Source organism: Halichoeres trimaculatus, unplaced genomic scaffold (genome assembly GCF_033239565.1).
Source record: "Halichoeres trimaculatus isolate MK-OKI-2021-1 unplaced genomic scaffold, fHalTri1.1 fHalTri1_scaffold_17, whole genome shotgun sequence".
NCBI lineage: Eukaryota > Metazoa > Chordata > Actinopteri > Labriformes > Labridae > Halichoeres > Halichoeres trimaculatus.
In genome coordinates, this window is record NW_027437195.1 from 19,505,474 (window position 1) to 19,522,601 (window position 17,128).

General features: G+C 41.3%; 1 protein-coding gene across 2 annotated transcripts; it reads left to right on the forward strand.

The window, feature by feature from the left end:
• On the forward strand, nt 1–16,295 carry gabrg1 (gamma-aminobutyric acid type A receptor subunit gamma1). 2 transcript variants are annotated; one of them, XM_074691759.1, is made up of 9 exons: nt 1–329; nt 8,842–9,002; nt 9,355–9,422; nt 10,675–10,895; nt 11,178–11,260; nt 12,337–12,474; nt 12,966–13,118; nt 14,669–14,871; nt 14,965–16,295. In XM_074691759.1, the coding sequence occupies exons 1-9, from the start codon at nt 253–255 to the stop codon at nt 15,241–15,243; spliced, it is 1,383 nt and encodes a 460-aa protein (XP_074547860.1). In that variant the 5' UTR covers nt 1–252; the 3' UTR covers nt 15,244–16,295. The 2 variants fall into 2 exon arrangements, with proteins under 2 accessions (XP_074547860.1, XP_074547859.1); XM_074691758.1 differs by having other exon boundaries at nt 14,669–16,295.
• The last annotated feature ends 833 nt before the right edge of the window (nt 16,296–17,128 follow it).

The window sequence follows — 17,128 nt, forward strand, 5'->3', positions numbered from 1 at the left end:
GCAGAGTCAGCTCCCCGGCAGCAGCAGCAGTCTCCCTCCCTCAGCCACATCCCCCTCCACACACACACACACACTCATACACACACTCTCACACATTCACATACAGCATGGACGTAGCTCTCACATCCTCCCGTCGCTACATTTACCCTGAGCATCTGCATTAAGACGCGACCTGACGGCAGAAAGCGCTACGTCTCCTCCTCTCCTCCTCTCGCCGGTAAGGTCGTTCGATTCCCGGCTGCGGATCCGAGGATGAAGCGGCTCTTTGTCAGATCCGTGCGGGACGAAGCCATGAACCCCTGGCTGCTCTTCGCTCTGCTCGGACTCTGGTAGGTGTATGTGGATGTGGAGACGCAGCGGTGTCTCCATGATGATGAGGGGTGGTGGGTTTTTTCAGGGTGAACGGCTGCAGATGTTGCTCTCCTTCTAGCAGCATGAAGGTTTTTACCTGAGAGAGGTTATTGTGTGAGCTACGGCCTAAGAGGAAAACATTTCACCTCCTGTTTTTAAAAACATCAAATGTGTGCGTTTTACTGATGTGTTTGTGTGTGTGTGTGTGTGTGTGTGTGTGTGTGTGTGTGTGTGTGTGTGTGTGTGTGTGTGTGTCTTTGCGCGCCCCTAGGCCTGATCTGTCTTAGTACTACAGCTGTTTACTGTCACATGCCTATTGACTAAGGGATGATGGATGAATTTGGCCCTTGGAAGACAAAGGTTTTCATTTTTCTTTTCCAGAGGTAACCTCCATGTGTCAGTCAGTCACAGAAGTGTAAATAGTGTGTGGACAGGCCTTCAGCTCCTACCTGCTGAAATCTTAAAACGCTGAAGTGATGAGCTGAGCAGACACTGCACGCCTTTGTTCAGCAGCTATTCTTCACATTTCATCATTACACTCATTAAAGTATTACAGTGCCCAAAAGGAATGGATTCTTATTAGGAAATGATTATATTTGGCAATTTGGAATTTCAGAGTAGAAATGAAAGTTGGTGTCAAATTGAATCTTGATTTTTTCTTTTTTCTTCAAAGCTCATCAAGCCCCCTCTGCTGTCATTTAAATAAGAAAAACTAGCAGTTAACCTGATTTGTAGCCTCTTTATACTGCAGCAACCATCGTTCACCTTAAAGGGATTTTAAATGGGATTTTGTCAAGTTGTGTCAAGTTAAAGTAGTTTCTAAAGCTGAATTTAAAATACAGACTGATATACTTTTCAGTGAGCAAACACTGGAAAAACTTTCCATGACACAAGATATGTGCAAAAACAGAAAGTTCTCCACTTCAGCTTTGAGAAACAAAAATGCAAATAAAAACATTACAATGACCAAGCAGGGGACTAGATGAAATTAGAAAAAACAGCAAAGAAAACACAGAATAATCGACTGTAAAGGTCAGGACGACGGGAGTCAAACACTAACATATTACGGTGTGTGCTGAGGCCTGATTTAAAGAAACCACAGAAGAGGTCTTAACATCATAGTCACCTCTTGGTGTAAAGTTCAAGGGTCCTTTCAGAGCCTTGTGGTTTTATAAGGCCTCAAGAGAGCGGTTTTATTGGAGGAGGCAGGCTGTCCAGGGCTTTGAAAACAAATAACACAACTTTAAAATCAATCTAGAGGCAGATTGGGAGCCAGTAAAGGAGGTGAAAATGGGATTGATGTGACCCCTCTTCCAGGAAGCATTCAGAAACCAGGCCACAGCTGTAGGCGGTAAACTGAGCCATAAAGAGACACCAGCATGGATTACTATTTTACTCACAACAACACTATAATCCAGACCCTCAGTTTAACATTGATAAGCAGCATGGAATAATTTTTAATCATTATTTGAATAATATAGCTCACATGTAGACACTTAAAGTTGATACGTGTCTTGCTGCTTTAATTTATAACCCGTTCTTTTAAAAGACTCTCCACTGATTAGTTTCTGTCAGACGAGTTATTGATGAACACATTCACGCACAGATACCTGCGTGAACTACTAACAGCCTGTTCTACACACTGAATGTGTCCATACTGCTGGAAACTGATTAATGGAGGAAAACACTGTTGGTTTATAACAGAAACAATGGTTTTTTATCCTCATAATTCACCAGTTTTATAACTCTAGCTTATGAGTGACCCTAAATAATTATCTTAATATTTGTGATTCAGTAATTCACAATCCTTCTTCTTACAATCCTCCTTGTCTAGTTATAAGAACATATGAAAAGAGGGTGAAGAATATGTGATTTGATGATATGAAGCTGTCAGTCTAGCTCAGGAGATCTTTACTTTCAGCTTCCTACCTGTGATCTGCAGCTTCAGCACAGGCTTTGTTGTTGCGAGTGAACCTAGCAGACGCAGAAGGAGATCACAGCAGAGAAAAGTCTCTGCAGAAGAACTTGCTGAGACAGACTGAACTGTTGCAGAATCAGTGACTCTTCTTTAAAAAAAAAAAAGCCTCCAGGGCTCCAGCAGGGAGAGTCTGTAAAACTCTGCCTCACAGCTTTCCATGTGAGACTCTAAACTTGAGCTGAACTCGAGCAGAAACCACCCCGGCTGAGTGCTGAAAGCAGCGTCCCTGGTGTGTTACAGTGAACTGAAAATGGACCTCACATGAATAGCCTGACTGTACTGAAGTCAATGATGAAACTCCCAACATTTACCATGAAATACAGGACGCTCTATCTGCGTTACATCAGCCTGATGTGGTTGCCTCTCCGGCTGGTCTGAATGTTTGTCAATGAATTCTGTTTTCTTCTTGTGAAAGTGTGCAAGTTCAAAAATACACAAGGACACAAGACTAGATAAAAGTTATGAAAAAGAGCAGAAAGTAGGTTAAAATGCAGGATAAAGCCAAACTCACAATACAGGATTTTAAAAATCTTGAAAGATTCTTAAAATGCGTTGTATCCCACACTTTAAGGAGATGTAAGGAGTGTGAAAGTGATCTTGAAAAAGTCTCCCTTCTAGATATATGCCTGATCATAATCCACACTTTGAAATGAGATAATAAGCGCCAACATTGCTGGTTACAGATTATTTTAAATTGCTACTTCTTCGCTTCCTGTTCAGGTCCTCCAGGACTGGGTTGATTTATGGCACGTCTTGGTCTCTCTCTAGTCTATCTCTCTAGTAAGAGATTAAACACAGAGATCTGTGTTTTTCTCTGCTAAAAACTATTTCTATGACTAATTTTGTAGTGGTGGTGGACACAGGAGGCTAACTGTCAAACAGAAAAAGGACAGAAGAGCAGAAGAAAGATAAAGGCTGAATATAAACAGCTAATCTATTTACAAAGTGACAGTGATTACTTGTTGCCACGTTAGCCTACAGATACGCTGGGGTACCGAGCTATCAATGACGCTAACATATAGCTGGCTGCTACGTTTGCTTGATGTCACGTTTCAAACCAAAGCGCTATGTAACTGTACCGATAAATACCTTACCTCGGCACGTTGTATCCAGTAAAAAGTTGTCTTGAACAAAGAAAATTTGTTTTAATCCGATCAGCATTTAAATCTAATACAAAAACATGCCTTGCTAAAAGTAATTTACAACAGAGTGTGGAGACTCCAGGCCAGAAGGTGGCGAGGGAGTGCAATCAAAACAGATCCTCCTCAGAGCATCTTTAAAAAGAACCTGCACAGATTATCTTCCCATCTTAAACGTGCACACATTACAAGATCTGAAAATAATGACCAGCACACACTACAGGATTTCATCAAGCTTATCATACCGACACACAAAGTTATCCTATGTCATCTCACAAGGAAGGAAATGTAAACAAAAACACAAAAAATGGAGACTAGTGCTGCTGGCTGTAGCCATGATTTGAAGTGAGAAAAGGAGAAAGACTTAACCCATCTGAATGAAGAAGAGGTTGGCGAAACAGACATTTTGTCTCACTTCTGGTTATTTCTGGCCCCACGTCAGTGGCTGTCTCTGATTGGCTATTGTCAGCCCCAGTGAGAATGAGTGCGATAATCATCTGGATAAATATCTAACAAATGATAACGGCGCCTCCAACAAGTCTGTGAGCCGGTCGTGGGGCTGTATTACGGTATCAGCAAGAATGTGATGCACAGAGTCGTAACGAGGGAACACATGTGGCTTTTTCACTTCTTAAGAGGGCTGTGTGATATTGGGTAAAATTACATTGAGATATTTTAGTTTCCTGTGATATATATTGCCATATTTTAATTTATATTGCAAACACACATCTACCATATAGTTATAAATTAAAGTGAAGGAGTTGTTTAACATTTTGTCTTTTTTTATTTGGTGTAGCTGCAATTTTGCTTCATGGAATTATTCATTGCATGGTTATCAAAGTTATCTTTCAGTGATGAATCTTACCAACGCCAGTTTTGTTATACTTTAGACACTAGAAGCTCCTGTTCATTGTGCATCTTGCTGCAGAAGATATACGTTCATAGATGTGCACAAAACCAAAATTTTCCTCTTGGAAAGGACTGCGTGAGGGGGCGAGGCTGCTACAATGACAACATTCATTGCGAATGTGTCAAGCATAAACCAAGCTTAAGATTGATCCGTCACCTTCTTACACTTGAAGATAATCTGGGCCGAACACTGGGGCCAACCTTGATCCCAAACCAGATTTCTGTAGTGTGAGGGAGGCTTAAGAAATATTTGCAGCCACAAGTGTTGCCTGCAGGTCAAACTAGTCTGAATATGAAAAACAAACAGATAAAATCCATATCCTGATCCTGCCATAAAAACATCTGGACATATTTTCCCCACATCGCCCCCTAATGACAGCACTTAACACGGAAGAAAACAGACCACTAATCATCTAATATCAAGACAACTGAGGGACAGGTGAGGTTTGATTGATAAGTCTGTAATGGTGCTTCTGAAATATTCAATAAAATGAAATAATGCTTGTTTGGCTGTGAGTGCCCACCTCAACAAAGAAGGGAGGTAATGAGTCCAGGAGTTGGAAAGTGTGAGAAGCGATGGTTTCATAGACTAAGTTTCCACATCTCCAGTAATGTCTGAAGTTTTGGGTGCTTTTCACACAACAAGAGTTTAAAGATGTGGATAAAGGTATTCCTGGTTTCTACAGGACCATTTAAAGGCTTCATCATGGTATGTTTCCTGTGGGGAATGAAGGAGTCTATGTTTTTCATTTGACCCTTAAAGGCTGAGCAAACATTTTATTGAGCAGCTACGCTACACAGAAATGTAGAGGGATCAGGCCTTGAGGGATACCTCTCCTGAGTCTGTTTTTATCTCTGCCAGATTTCAAGGCATTAATTCAGCAGTTACCCAAGTATGTGTTGATACTGAGGTGTTTGAACTGACTGTGTAGCCTTTAAGCTCTACTGATTGTGTTGGTGTAGAATAGATTATTCCAGAAGAACAGTAACAAAATAATGCAGGTTTTTGCTCTTGATTCATGTGCAGTAGATTTACATAAGCATGAGTGACGTCTTGCACAGTATCATTTCTGCTTTCCAGGTGATGGCACAGATAAGCTAGCTTTGTTTCTGCAGCCTTGGTTGAGGTCATGTCCTTTGTATTAGAGGCCTGGGCTGAACGCCAAGTCCTCAGGTCTCTTTACAGTATCAGGTCCCTGTTCATTAACAAGGAAAAGGCAGTGAAACACCTTGGCACAGACAGACAGAGCTCAGTCGTGTGGAACAGACTCACAGCATGGCAAGGCTGCAGGAGACGCATGTAAACCCCCGCTACAGCTGTTTGATCCAGCAGCACTTTTATTACATTGGATTCGCTGAACATCCTCTTCTTCTGAATCCTCTGTGTGTCAGTGCTTGTTTGTGTTGGAGATAAGCCCGTGCTTTTACCTGAATACATTTTCTAACGTCATCATGTAGGAACAGAAGATGATTGAAAAGCTTCTTTATTTAAATTTATTCCAGTGATCACTGAGCAAATAGCTTTTTGTTTGCAGCGACAGCTGATTTTGTGTTGTGTTGTTTGCTGACATAAGCATAGAACAAATGAATGCTTTATAAGCAAAATCTGCCCGCAGTCCTTGGAGAGTCCTTGAGGTAACAATATGGTGTTAAAGAGTCTTAGTCCTTTGTAGCCCATGTCTGACTCCTCTGTGCTGTGTGTATAAGAGTAGCGCTGGTTCATCAGCATGTCATCCAAAAAAAAAAAAAAAAGAAAAAAAAAGAAAGAAAGAAATTGCTCCATTTAATTAACAACTACCTCAGAAAGAAAGACTTCAGTGTGTGTTAATTCCACATTAACATTTAAACTTCATTTCTCAGTAGCTTTGTGATAATGTCACTGGTGGATGAATTAAATACTTCTCTTAGTTTTTTGGTGGTTGTAGGAAACTGGGTAGCCTAGTTTCCACCATGTCCAGGATACATGATCCTTTAGAAATGATGGATACCTGTATCCTGGTTTCTGATTTCTGTGTCCTCTTTGTGAAGGTTCCTGTGAGATTGTGTTTTTAACCCATGCTTTGATCTTTTCTTTATTAGTACAGCTCCTAGGTCAACTAGCTTGTTTTTCAGTGTTTGGAATAGGCTCTATGCACATCTAAAGGCTTTAAAATGTATGTGTTTTTATTTGTTTGGAGCTTTGCAGGTAATTTGCTAACAGTAGCTAGCCTGAGCTAGAAGACTTACCTTCGTGTTTAAAGTTGAGAGCTTCAGGTTAATCATACTTTAAAGTAAGTGTAATCATGTGTATATACCTCTGATTTTATGTGTTTGTACTTTTATGAAAGCACAAGATAAAAACAGGGCTACAAGAGATCTCCCTGAGAGCCCACTGATACATAACTCTCTGACAAGATATATGCTAGCGGGTAGCATACATAGATAAAGCTTTGTTTTTCCAGCAAAATAGCATTTTCGCACAAGTAACTTTAACTAACTACTTTTTTAAAAGTTATTTGCTTAATACTGCTTGTTTATAAATGTGCTATATAAATAAATATGAATGGGTTGGCATTTTAACCATAATCTGTAGAATACATGGACAAAGCATCCGCGACGTCACCTGTCTGTTCCTGAAACCATGAAATGAATTGCTATGACGCTGGCTAAGAGTTTTTCTTCCAGCAGCTATATGGCGCCCGGCAGTCATGTGACCTGAGCAGTGCCTCTGATTGGAAAATAAAACGACCCTTATAACTTCATTATAAGTCCGAGTTAGAAAAAAATTCACTCAGCATACAGTGCGTGCCGATTGTGAAGTCAGTGTTTTAGACCCTAGCTGTTTTTTGAACCAGGCTGTAAATATGCTTTTTAATGCCATAAAAGTCTGGTTTTATGGCTGGGTGTGTACGTGACTTCCGGTCTTTCTGCAGCCAGACTCAAGCGGATTGTCGACTAACAGAGACTTTTAGCACTTCTACATAGGCTCCATTTCTACTGACCAGATGTTGCCCCTTGATTTTGATGCTTTCATCCATCTAAACTTTTTGTTTCATTCTTCTAAAAACAAAGCTGATTTTCTGCAGATAGCAGCAAACTAAGGTTAAGGGTAGAAATACTACATTATCTTGTTTTGGAGTTCTACATTGAGGAAATTTGGTCTCCTTAAACCAGGATAAAGTCGTGTACTAGGGTTTCAAATTTATAGCATTCTCTTTGATTGATGTTCTAAAACGACAATGACCAATTTTAACTACATGTTAAAAAATTTAGATTTTACCTGGGACAAAAAGGGGTGACAAATTGGTATTGCATCGCTAGAGAACAAACTAAAGAGGCAGACAAGTTGTTTCAAACACTGACTATCAACATGCAGAGCAGGCTCTTAAAGGTAATCTCCTCTGACACATTTAGTCATCAAAAGCAGGCTCAAACTATTACACGTGGGACTTCTGCAGGAAGAGACCTGTACAGAAAAACACTATCCACTTCACTGCCTGCATGTTCTTTCTAAGAAATATGAGCATGTCCTTGTAGTGAGGTGCTAGTAAGGAGCACAATGAGGTCAGGACAGAAAACACACCCTCAGACAGTGCTGGTGTACCAATGGGAAATCTCTCCACATGGAGTTTCCTCCAGTATGTCAGCTCTATATCCAGTGATGGGGTGACGTCTTGTAAAGAGATCACCCTCCTTGTCTCTTCCCCAAAAATGAGAGCTCACATAAACCTGGTGCAGCCCGCAACTGAGACCCTGAGTCACAGAATGTAATGTGTGAAGATGACAAGCCCAAAGAGATCATCTTAAAAAGGCTAACAGTCAGGGAAAATCTCACTGCGGTCCTCAAAGTGTCTGACTGACGAGAGAAGAGTGTGAGTGTGTTAGTGAAAAGCTCGTCAGATGACTCGATCCTGCATGGTTAAACGGTGGATTTCCTAGTCCAAATGATTTTTATCCAGAATTTCCAGAAGATTTGGATTCTGACTGACACCTTCTGCAGCCCACATGTGGAAGTTTCTATGGAAGATATTAAGCCCTATGTTTCTACATATAACTATGGTGTGTTGATATGCACAAAAATTACCATAGACCCTGTTAGCATAGCAGCACCTAGCATCAGTATAAGTAATGAAGCTACAGCACAACTCCAAATGACAAAAACTGAACTATATGTTGTGCATAGCCTCATGTTCTCCAACAGTACTCCTAAAACAGGCTACAGCTCTCACAAGTCAGCAGATGAGGATGATCTGTCACAGTGTAGCTAACACCATCAGTTTAAAAAACTGCAGTCAGTTATTCATTCCTAAAACCAACTAAAACTACCACCTATAGATTGCATGAAAGCTACAACACGCCTGAAAGATGACTCAATCACTGATTTCAATGTATACACATTCATTCCAGGTATTCTCACATATGTGTGAGAAGATTCTGTGTTTGTGTGTTTGATTTTCACAGTGTGTCTTTGATTACTCTCCACAGTGCTGCCATCGGGCCCAGTAAACAGGAAGAGGAGGACTATGAAGATGTGCCCATAAATAAGACCTGGGTGTTATCGCCAAAGGTCCATGAGAGCGACGTGACTTCGATCCTGAACAAACTGCTGCACGGATACGACAACAAACTGCGGCCCGACATCGGAGGCAAGCAGAGTTTATCCTCTGGATATGTTCTGGGTTTAAACTCTGCGCCCACAAAACAACAGCTCACAGAGAAAACAGGGTTCAGATAGGAGATTGTTTTGGTTACTCTTAATGTTGCGTCTGCTTTTGTTGTCTGGGGAGGACCTCGTGTCAGTAATATTTAACTTTATTCTGTATTTATGGCACTTAAAAGGGTCTCATAGTTTAAACTGCTGAAAATCAAATAGATTTAAGTTTCTCGTCCCTGTCTTTGTGATAAAGTTTAGGATAACAGACATCCCTGTGGCCATTCAAACACAAGTAAACATGTTGATCCACCCTTCATCAACACACATCTTCTTTTGTGTTCCAGTGAGGCCGACAGTGATCGAAACAGCCGTATACGTCAACAGCATTGGACCAGTTGACCCCATCAACATGGTGAGACTGATTCTCCTGATTTCCCTTTCTTAATTTGCTGGTTTTACCGTCAAAATCAGGGGGATGTATGGAATACAAGTAAAACTCCAGTTTTGGTGGCATTTTGATAAGAAACTGTGAGGCAAGTGGTAGTAATCACACCTTAGCATTAGCCACGGGTCTAGACTTGGGAACTGTACTTAAAAAACATGTTGGGACTTCTACCTCCATGCTCTCTCTGCCATTACTGTGGACCAAAATGATAACAGAAGCCCCACTCCCTTTTGATTTTGATTAGTGGGGGAAGAAGTGACATCTATATTGGAAATAGGTGCTAGACCAACAAATGAAACATCCCTTGTTGTGTGGGGATGCACAAGTGCCTATGGAACTGGTAGCTTACACATCTTGCAAGGCACCATGAGGAGCATAGTGCTGCTTCTGCCTAAGGTTGTAATAAATTTATATCAGAAAATGGGTAACCCTAATGCCCACACTCAGAGGGCTTCACCAGCCAAAAAACAGGGCAGTTGGTGTGTCTGACTCTAATCTTCAACAACTTGGCGCTACAGCACCAAAAAAAATTCACCACAGCCATAGGTTCTGAATGCATACCTCACCACTCCTGTTACCACATGGGCTAACCCAGACCATTTTGTAAAAACTTGCTTCTTGGTCTGTTAACCACTAAAACAGTGTGGTTCGTTTGCCTCAAATTCTTTCGGCTGGTTGGCTGGAGGGGGGCTCAAGTTTAGATTTTCATACAGAAAAAATAACAATTTTTTGTCCATGTTAAAATAACTGGAATCCACCCTGGAGGGAGTAATGATTAGGGATGGGTACCAAATTAGGTACTTTAATGGGTACCGCCTAAATTCTGTCAAAAGTACCGGGTGCCGATTCACGTAAAATCAAAAGGTACCATGTTTAGGTACCTAAACGCAACCTTGTGACTGTGAGGGAGTGAAAGAGTGGGTGATTTTCCATGCTGGACATTAACACAGCATTGCAAGTTTATACATTGAAGAATAAACGTTAAACTGAAAAACGTCTGTTTTGTTATTAAAAAAAATTATATTTTTTACCACATAAACACAAAAAGTTACCGAAAATTGGAACCATTGTGTACCAGTACCGATTGCCAGGTACACAGGTAATGTGAAAGGTACCCATCCCTAGTAATGATGCTATCTTGCTTGACAGTTAAGGTAGTGTTTAATACCACGCTGGCCTTTTGTTTTGTGTGGCAACTCTTCTTCTCACTCTGTCGCAGGAGTACACCATCGACATCTTCTTTGCCCAAACATGGTACGACAGCAGGCTTAAGTTCAACAGCACAATGAAGCAGCTCATGCTCAACAGCAACATGGTAGGCAAAATCTGGATTCCCGACACTTTCTTCAGGAATTCTCGCAAATCGGATGCCCACTGGATCACCACGCCCAACCGCCTTCTGCGGCTGTGGAGCAATGGCCGAGTCATGTACACCCTGAGGTAAGACAGTTCAGCACCCAGGTTTCCAGCTCATGATAGACTTTTGTAAAAGTGAAACTCTTCAGATACCTTTGTTGTATGTGCAGCTTTAGTGTGCATCTGTACTCTTATCATGTAGTTCTCTCTGTAGATGACCCTAATTTGTCAGATGTGATCGAACTGTCATTGTTTCTCCTGTATATGGTGGTGTAATTTAAGTGAGAACATGCAGTACTTTTACTCATGAGGGGGAAAACAATCCTGAGTCTTGCTCTTTTTCTGTCACAATTCTGTTTCTGTCAGGTTGACTATTAATGCGGAGTGTTACCTTAAGCTGCATAACTTTCCAATGGATGAGCACTCGTGCCCTCTGGAGTTTTCAAGCTGTAGGTGGTCGAATGTCTCCCCTCTCATTTTTTAACCGCCATCTCGACCTCAACTTTAGTGACTTGTCAAATGAGGGGGGCTTCTGTGTGGGCCAGCATAGTGGCTAAGCCCTTGTGCCTTCTCTTTGCCGTATGGCCCATCTGCTTGAGGCTGCCCTCTCTCAGCCCGTACCAATCTATCATCTGCTCCACCAGCGGAGAGAGGGGGTCACCCAGTCCCATTTCTCTGACAGTCTTAATGAATTATGCACCGTCTCCCAGTCTGATTCATGCTGTCTGTGTCATCCTTCATTTGTCTCCTTGCATTTTGCTTTAGCCTCTCATGTCCTGCCATGATCTTAATCTTCCACACGCTGGTGAAAAATGCAAAGACCATCTCATGGAGTTAAGAATAAACCTCAGAGCCAGCACAGTCACACAATATGTCGTCAAATGGGCATGACCAAAAAGTGCAGACTTAGTTCACACCTCACCTGACAAGCCTCTTGCTTGAGCTTAAGCCAACCGGTGTTACCTGATGATAGCATATAAACTCATAAAGTTCAAGATATATAAGTAAGCTACCAGGCAGTAGCATGGTATGTTGATGGGATCTGGGTGTCATACAGGTGCTGTTTTCTTTTTATCACCAGGGAGGGGCCCAGGTTTGGCACTTTATTAGTTTCAGCACAGGAACACACTGACAAGAGACCCTTCCTTCTATTTGGGAGCAAAAGAATCTAAAACATTAGTTCCTATTTGAGTTTAAAATACTTTCAGACCTTGAACAGAGTGTCCTGAGCTTTGAAACATTAAAAACTTTTGATAAATGCTTAAATGACTGATTACCAGTGTCCCAAGAAGCTTCCAAGCTTCTGTTTGGAGATGGTGATGCACAGGCTGTGAAGAGATCTTGCCCATTTTAAGATATTTTCTGAGACTGTGCCGCTTCAATCCATCGTGAGTGCTCCCCTTTGCCTTGCCGTGGTGCGATGTTCCTTGTTGATGTCCATAATTTAGAATGGAAGATATGAGCTATGTTTTGGATATTTGAGGCACAAGGAAAGTAGGTGTTTCTTTGGTTTTCCGTTCGGCAGATGGTTACCCCAAGAATGAGATCATGTACAGGTGGCAGAGACGGGCGGTGGAGGTGGCAGACCAGCGCTACTGGAGACTCTACCAGTTTGCTTTTGTTGGACTAAGGAACACATCTGATGTGGCACACACCCAATCAGGTGAGAGATAATGGGCATGGGCATATCTGTGTGGCTCTGAAATGACCAGAATCTGGGGTTTGATTTTAGGAAGTCATTATTATAATTCTCTCATGCTGCACTGTTACCATGGAGTAAAACTGATGAATCTTAAATTATGGTTGGTACAGCCAAGTCATTCCAATTCACTCTGACTGGTAAAAAGCCCTCTTTAAACCAACAATCCCTGATCATTTTTACTAAATCAAATAATCTTGAATAAATGTTTTTGCCGGTGTGTTGTATCTTTAGTTTGTAAACCGGAAACAAGCAGAGCTTCACGTCCGGGTCTTGTCACACCCTGTCAGGTTCTGTTTCCCCTAATTACTTGCTCCCCATGCGTTATCCCTCACAAAAGATATCATTACAAGGCTGACGTAAAGCCTTTCATCTATGACCTACAGTGGGTTACATACATTTTAATTCTGAGCGTAGTAATGTTTTATCTAATCTACTGTGTTGTGAACTTTCAGGAGAATACGTTATCATGACGATCTTTTTCGACCTGAGTCGGAGAATGGGCTACTTCACCATCCAGACCTACATCCCCTGCAGTATGATTGTGGTCTTATCCTGGGTCTCCTTTTGGATCAATAAGGATGCTGTTCCAGCTCGCACATCTCTAGGTTTGATATCTCATATTGTTCTTTGCATTATTGTATCTGCCACAGTTTCCAAAAGAGGGCACAGTCACAGGAAAGAATGATGAGAAATATATACATCAAGAGGCATCAACTCATGACATGTTTTCACTTAAATCTTTCTGCTTTTATTTATAAAGAGTCAACATTAATCCAATGTGAGGTAGCCTCTCGGTGACATTTAGACTGTAGCAGTGGTAAGAAACGCTTTGGTTAACAAGCTAAAACCTTGAGGGAATCCAGACTCATGTTAAAACAACCACCTGCTGCCATTGTCAGGCTTAAAGGTAGGATAAAGGAAGAGAGACAGCTGCTATGATGCTGAAATAAGAGACTGAAAGGGATATCTAGAACGAACATAAATGATTACAATAATAACTGGAGTAATGACCAAGAAGAAACCTACAAGGGGAGCTGATCTATCTAAGATCTATCAGGAAAGATTTAAGGTATTTATGCACCTTTATCATTTGGAGACATAGCTCTGAAACAACTTTTTGGACAGGTGTGAACACAATAGCCGCTCTGTAGCAGAGCAAAACAAGCCGACAAGTTAATGGGTTATTTAATTAGTCAGTTGGACTTTACTCCATTCTGTCATAAATAAAACATTCAGTGCAAAGCCTTGAGCCAACCCTGAAGTATAACCTTAAAACAAAGACAGATTCAAGCCTACTCTTAAAAGTAGAGATAGAGTCTAACTCTTGGATCCAGACTGGTATTTAAAGGAAGAGAAACCTGAAAACAGAAGGCCCACCTTCCATAATCATTTTAGAGACTGGAGCACATTGATCTTGTCTAAAGGCCTTAACGCACTGAGTCCATTATTTTCTTCCAAAAATAACATTTGACTATTCAGAGATGCCATAGGCTACTTGCAACATCACATTTTCACATTTTATGACATATTTTCTCCACACGTTTCAGGCAATGTTTAGTTGATGAATGAAGTGTGTTTGTGTGTGTGTGTGTGTGTGTGTGTGTGTATGCCATGTTAAACGTACTGACAGCTGCTGTTCAGGATCAATTGCTTGATAATTCAATTTTTCTCGATCCTTAGATGAATTAAGATTTGTGTACATGTGTGTGGTATCTGTGTGCCTGTGCCTGTGTGTGTGTGTGTGTGTCCCTGTGCGCTTACCTCAAACTGACAGCTGCTGCTCATGATCAATTGTTTTATCACTGCTTGATGATTTAATTTTTTTTCGTACTGCGAATTTCTCGCAATTAATACAAATAAACGCATTGGGTTCAGTGCGCAAGGTGTCTGTGCGTGACGCTTTTTTTTTTTCGGTTTTTCGGATTATGGATCCAAAAACACATCCGAAAAACACAGACTTTGTGTGCAAAGACCTTTAGTCATTCCTTTAGTTGTAGTGTTTTGGACCAGCTGGGAATCAAAAGGGAAATACACTTATTCATCCAGATGAAAAAAATGTAAGGGCTCCTTTCCTGTATCACATGTAACACTATAATTTAAAGTAAAATGGGGAAACGTGTTGAGTTTATGAAGTTGTCTGTGGAAATCTGTTCAGGTATCACCACCGTGCTCACCATGACGACTCTAAGCACCATCTCCAGGAAGTCCCTGCCGAAGGTTTCCTACGTCACCGCCATGGACCTGTTTGTGTCTGTCTGCTTCATCTTCACCTTTGCTGCCCTCATGGAGTACGGCACTCTGCACTACTTCACAAGCAACAGGCAGACCAAAAAATCAAAAGCCAATAATAACACACAGGTAGCCAGTCTCTGTCTTCCTTCTCTTCACTGTTCACCCAGGCTTAATCCTGCGCATGCTTCATCCACTAACCTGTGTTTTCCTACACACCAGAAATCATCCAGCATGGTTAATATCCGACCCGGCACATCCCTGCTGCAGATGAACAACATTGTGCCCTATCATGAGGAGGCTGACTACGCGTATGAGTGTTTGGATGGAAAAGACTGTGCCAGCTTCTTCTGCTGTTTCGACGATTGCCGCTCAGGTGCCTGGCGTGAAAACAGGATGCACGTGCGGGTTTCCAAAATTGATTCTTACTCACGAATATTCTTCCCTACTGCTTTTGGCCTTTTTAATCTGGTTTATTGGATAGGTTACCTTTATCTATAAAACCACCACCTCAAAAACAGGACAACTGGAGTTTGACATCTGCAAGCATTTCTCAAATGTCAAGCTGCTCTTGTAGCAGAGATAAACTCTCTTAGCAAACATATTTTTCAAAAAAAGGAAATATGATCTGATGACAAATTCTGAACTGCAGTGCCTTGTTTTTTTCCCAGTGCTCACTTTGGAGTTTAGCATATGAGTGTTGTTAGTCAGGCAGTCCAACACAGTGCTGAACCAAGTAGATTATCCCCTCACCCATGGTGACCCTTATATCTGATTACTCCTTACACCATGACAAGGACTTCCATGAAATCTGTCACAATGCTTTCCAAGAGGTTTGTCAAGTTTTTTTAAGACCCTAAAATTTCCATTTGTATATTACAGATATCAGAACTTGATAATTAGTCTAAAAATGTAATTACCAGTACAACTTGATTAGTCAGCAGAAATGTGTAAATGGAACTTTTGTATTTTGGACTTGAATAATGATTCTTCAAAAGGGGTTAGCCTGTAGTTTTACTGAATAAATGATCCATCCCACCCTCTTGACAAATATATTTGGATCTGTCAATGATCTCGGGCTCTAGCGTTGTTTGACCCTTTCATCTTCTTACAAACGATCCAACATGGTGGGATGGGATGACTTTTTCTGTATGGTGAGGTGATCTGTAGGGCCTCTCTGTTAACACATAGAGGTTTGGGTAGATGTTTTGTCATTTTAAGACTAATGCCCTTGTATTTTGAAAAATGCCTGCCTTCTTGCATCCCCTTTGCCATATAAAGATAAAATGTATAGCTTTGCTGTTGTCCAATTGGGAAGAAAATGTATAAGAGCCAATCAGATGTGGTGCTGAGCTGTTCAGAGTCATTTCCAAATTTTCCAATATAGAGAATAAAATCTAAAGCCCCTGAAGATCCTCTTAAAACTTCGATTCAGGGACCTTTGATCTGCTCTTCTATTGGGGCAAACAGTGTCTTTAAGGGTGCCACTGAAAAAGTGGGAGACTTAGTCCAGGGCCCCCCAGGCATCCCAAACCAACAGAGGAAAGGATTCTGCATCCTTTACTGGCCTCACCAGCCCAGAAGACAGTTTTTCTTAAATGAAGTTATAAATGGAACAATACAAGTTCTCTATGTTCCTGTAAGGGTCTGATAGTTGACAGAATACTTACTGTTTTATCAGGAATACTGTATTAATCCAAGGGGGGAAATTTGGGAAAATAAGCTATAATAGGGTCACAAATTGAAATAAGTGTTGGATATACAATCAAATAAGAAATAAAAGTACCAAATAAGTGATAAGTACGAAACTAGATAAAATCTATTTACTATTAAAATGATGAATAAACTTAACCAACAACTGGAACTGTTAAACCATTAATGCATCGTGACTTCCTGAGCTTAAGTGACCTGCTTAATGCAATCACTTAGAAGGGCATGAGTCCACCTCTGCTCCAGCTCTCCTTGATAGATCCTCAGCACAGTCGACAGCGTTGGTGTTCACATCTGGTCTGGGAACACCAGCCGTGCCCAGCTCATCCACAGGGAGACATTTGACAGGCAATATGTGGGCAGATGCTCCTGCCAAAGTTCTCTCCTGAAGGCTGAGCTCCCCTCTGTATCTCTGAAAAACCTCCCTGCACAGAAACACATCCACAGTCTTATTCCTCTCCTAAGTGTTTGAAAGTAAAGCTGACCAATGAACTAAGAGCTTATAAAGATGGACCTAAAGATATACTATGAGGACCTCCTCGGAGGCATTGATTCAGTGAAACCTACACACAGTTTTCTCCCCTGGAGACACGAGGTATGAATAGTCTTTACCTGGTGCACATGCCTATGAAGGGCTGTTTGTAACGCCAGTGTTTAGAGAAGTGTCAGGCAGTGA

Coding starts and splice junctions, on each gene's coding strand:
- gabrg1 (XM_074691758.1), top strand. CDS start 253: ATGAAGCGGCTCTTTGTCAGATCCGTGCGGGACGAAGCCATGAACCCC. Junction 9,003..9,354: donor ACTGCGGCCCGACATCGGAG/GCAAGCAGAGTT, acceptor TTTGTGTTCCAG/TGAGGCCGACAGTGATCGAA. Junction 10,896..11,177: donor CGAGTCATGTACACCCTGAG/GTAAGACAGTTC, acceptor TGTTTCTGTCAG/GTTGACTATTAATGCGGAGT.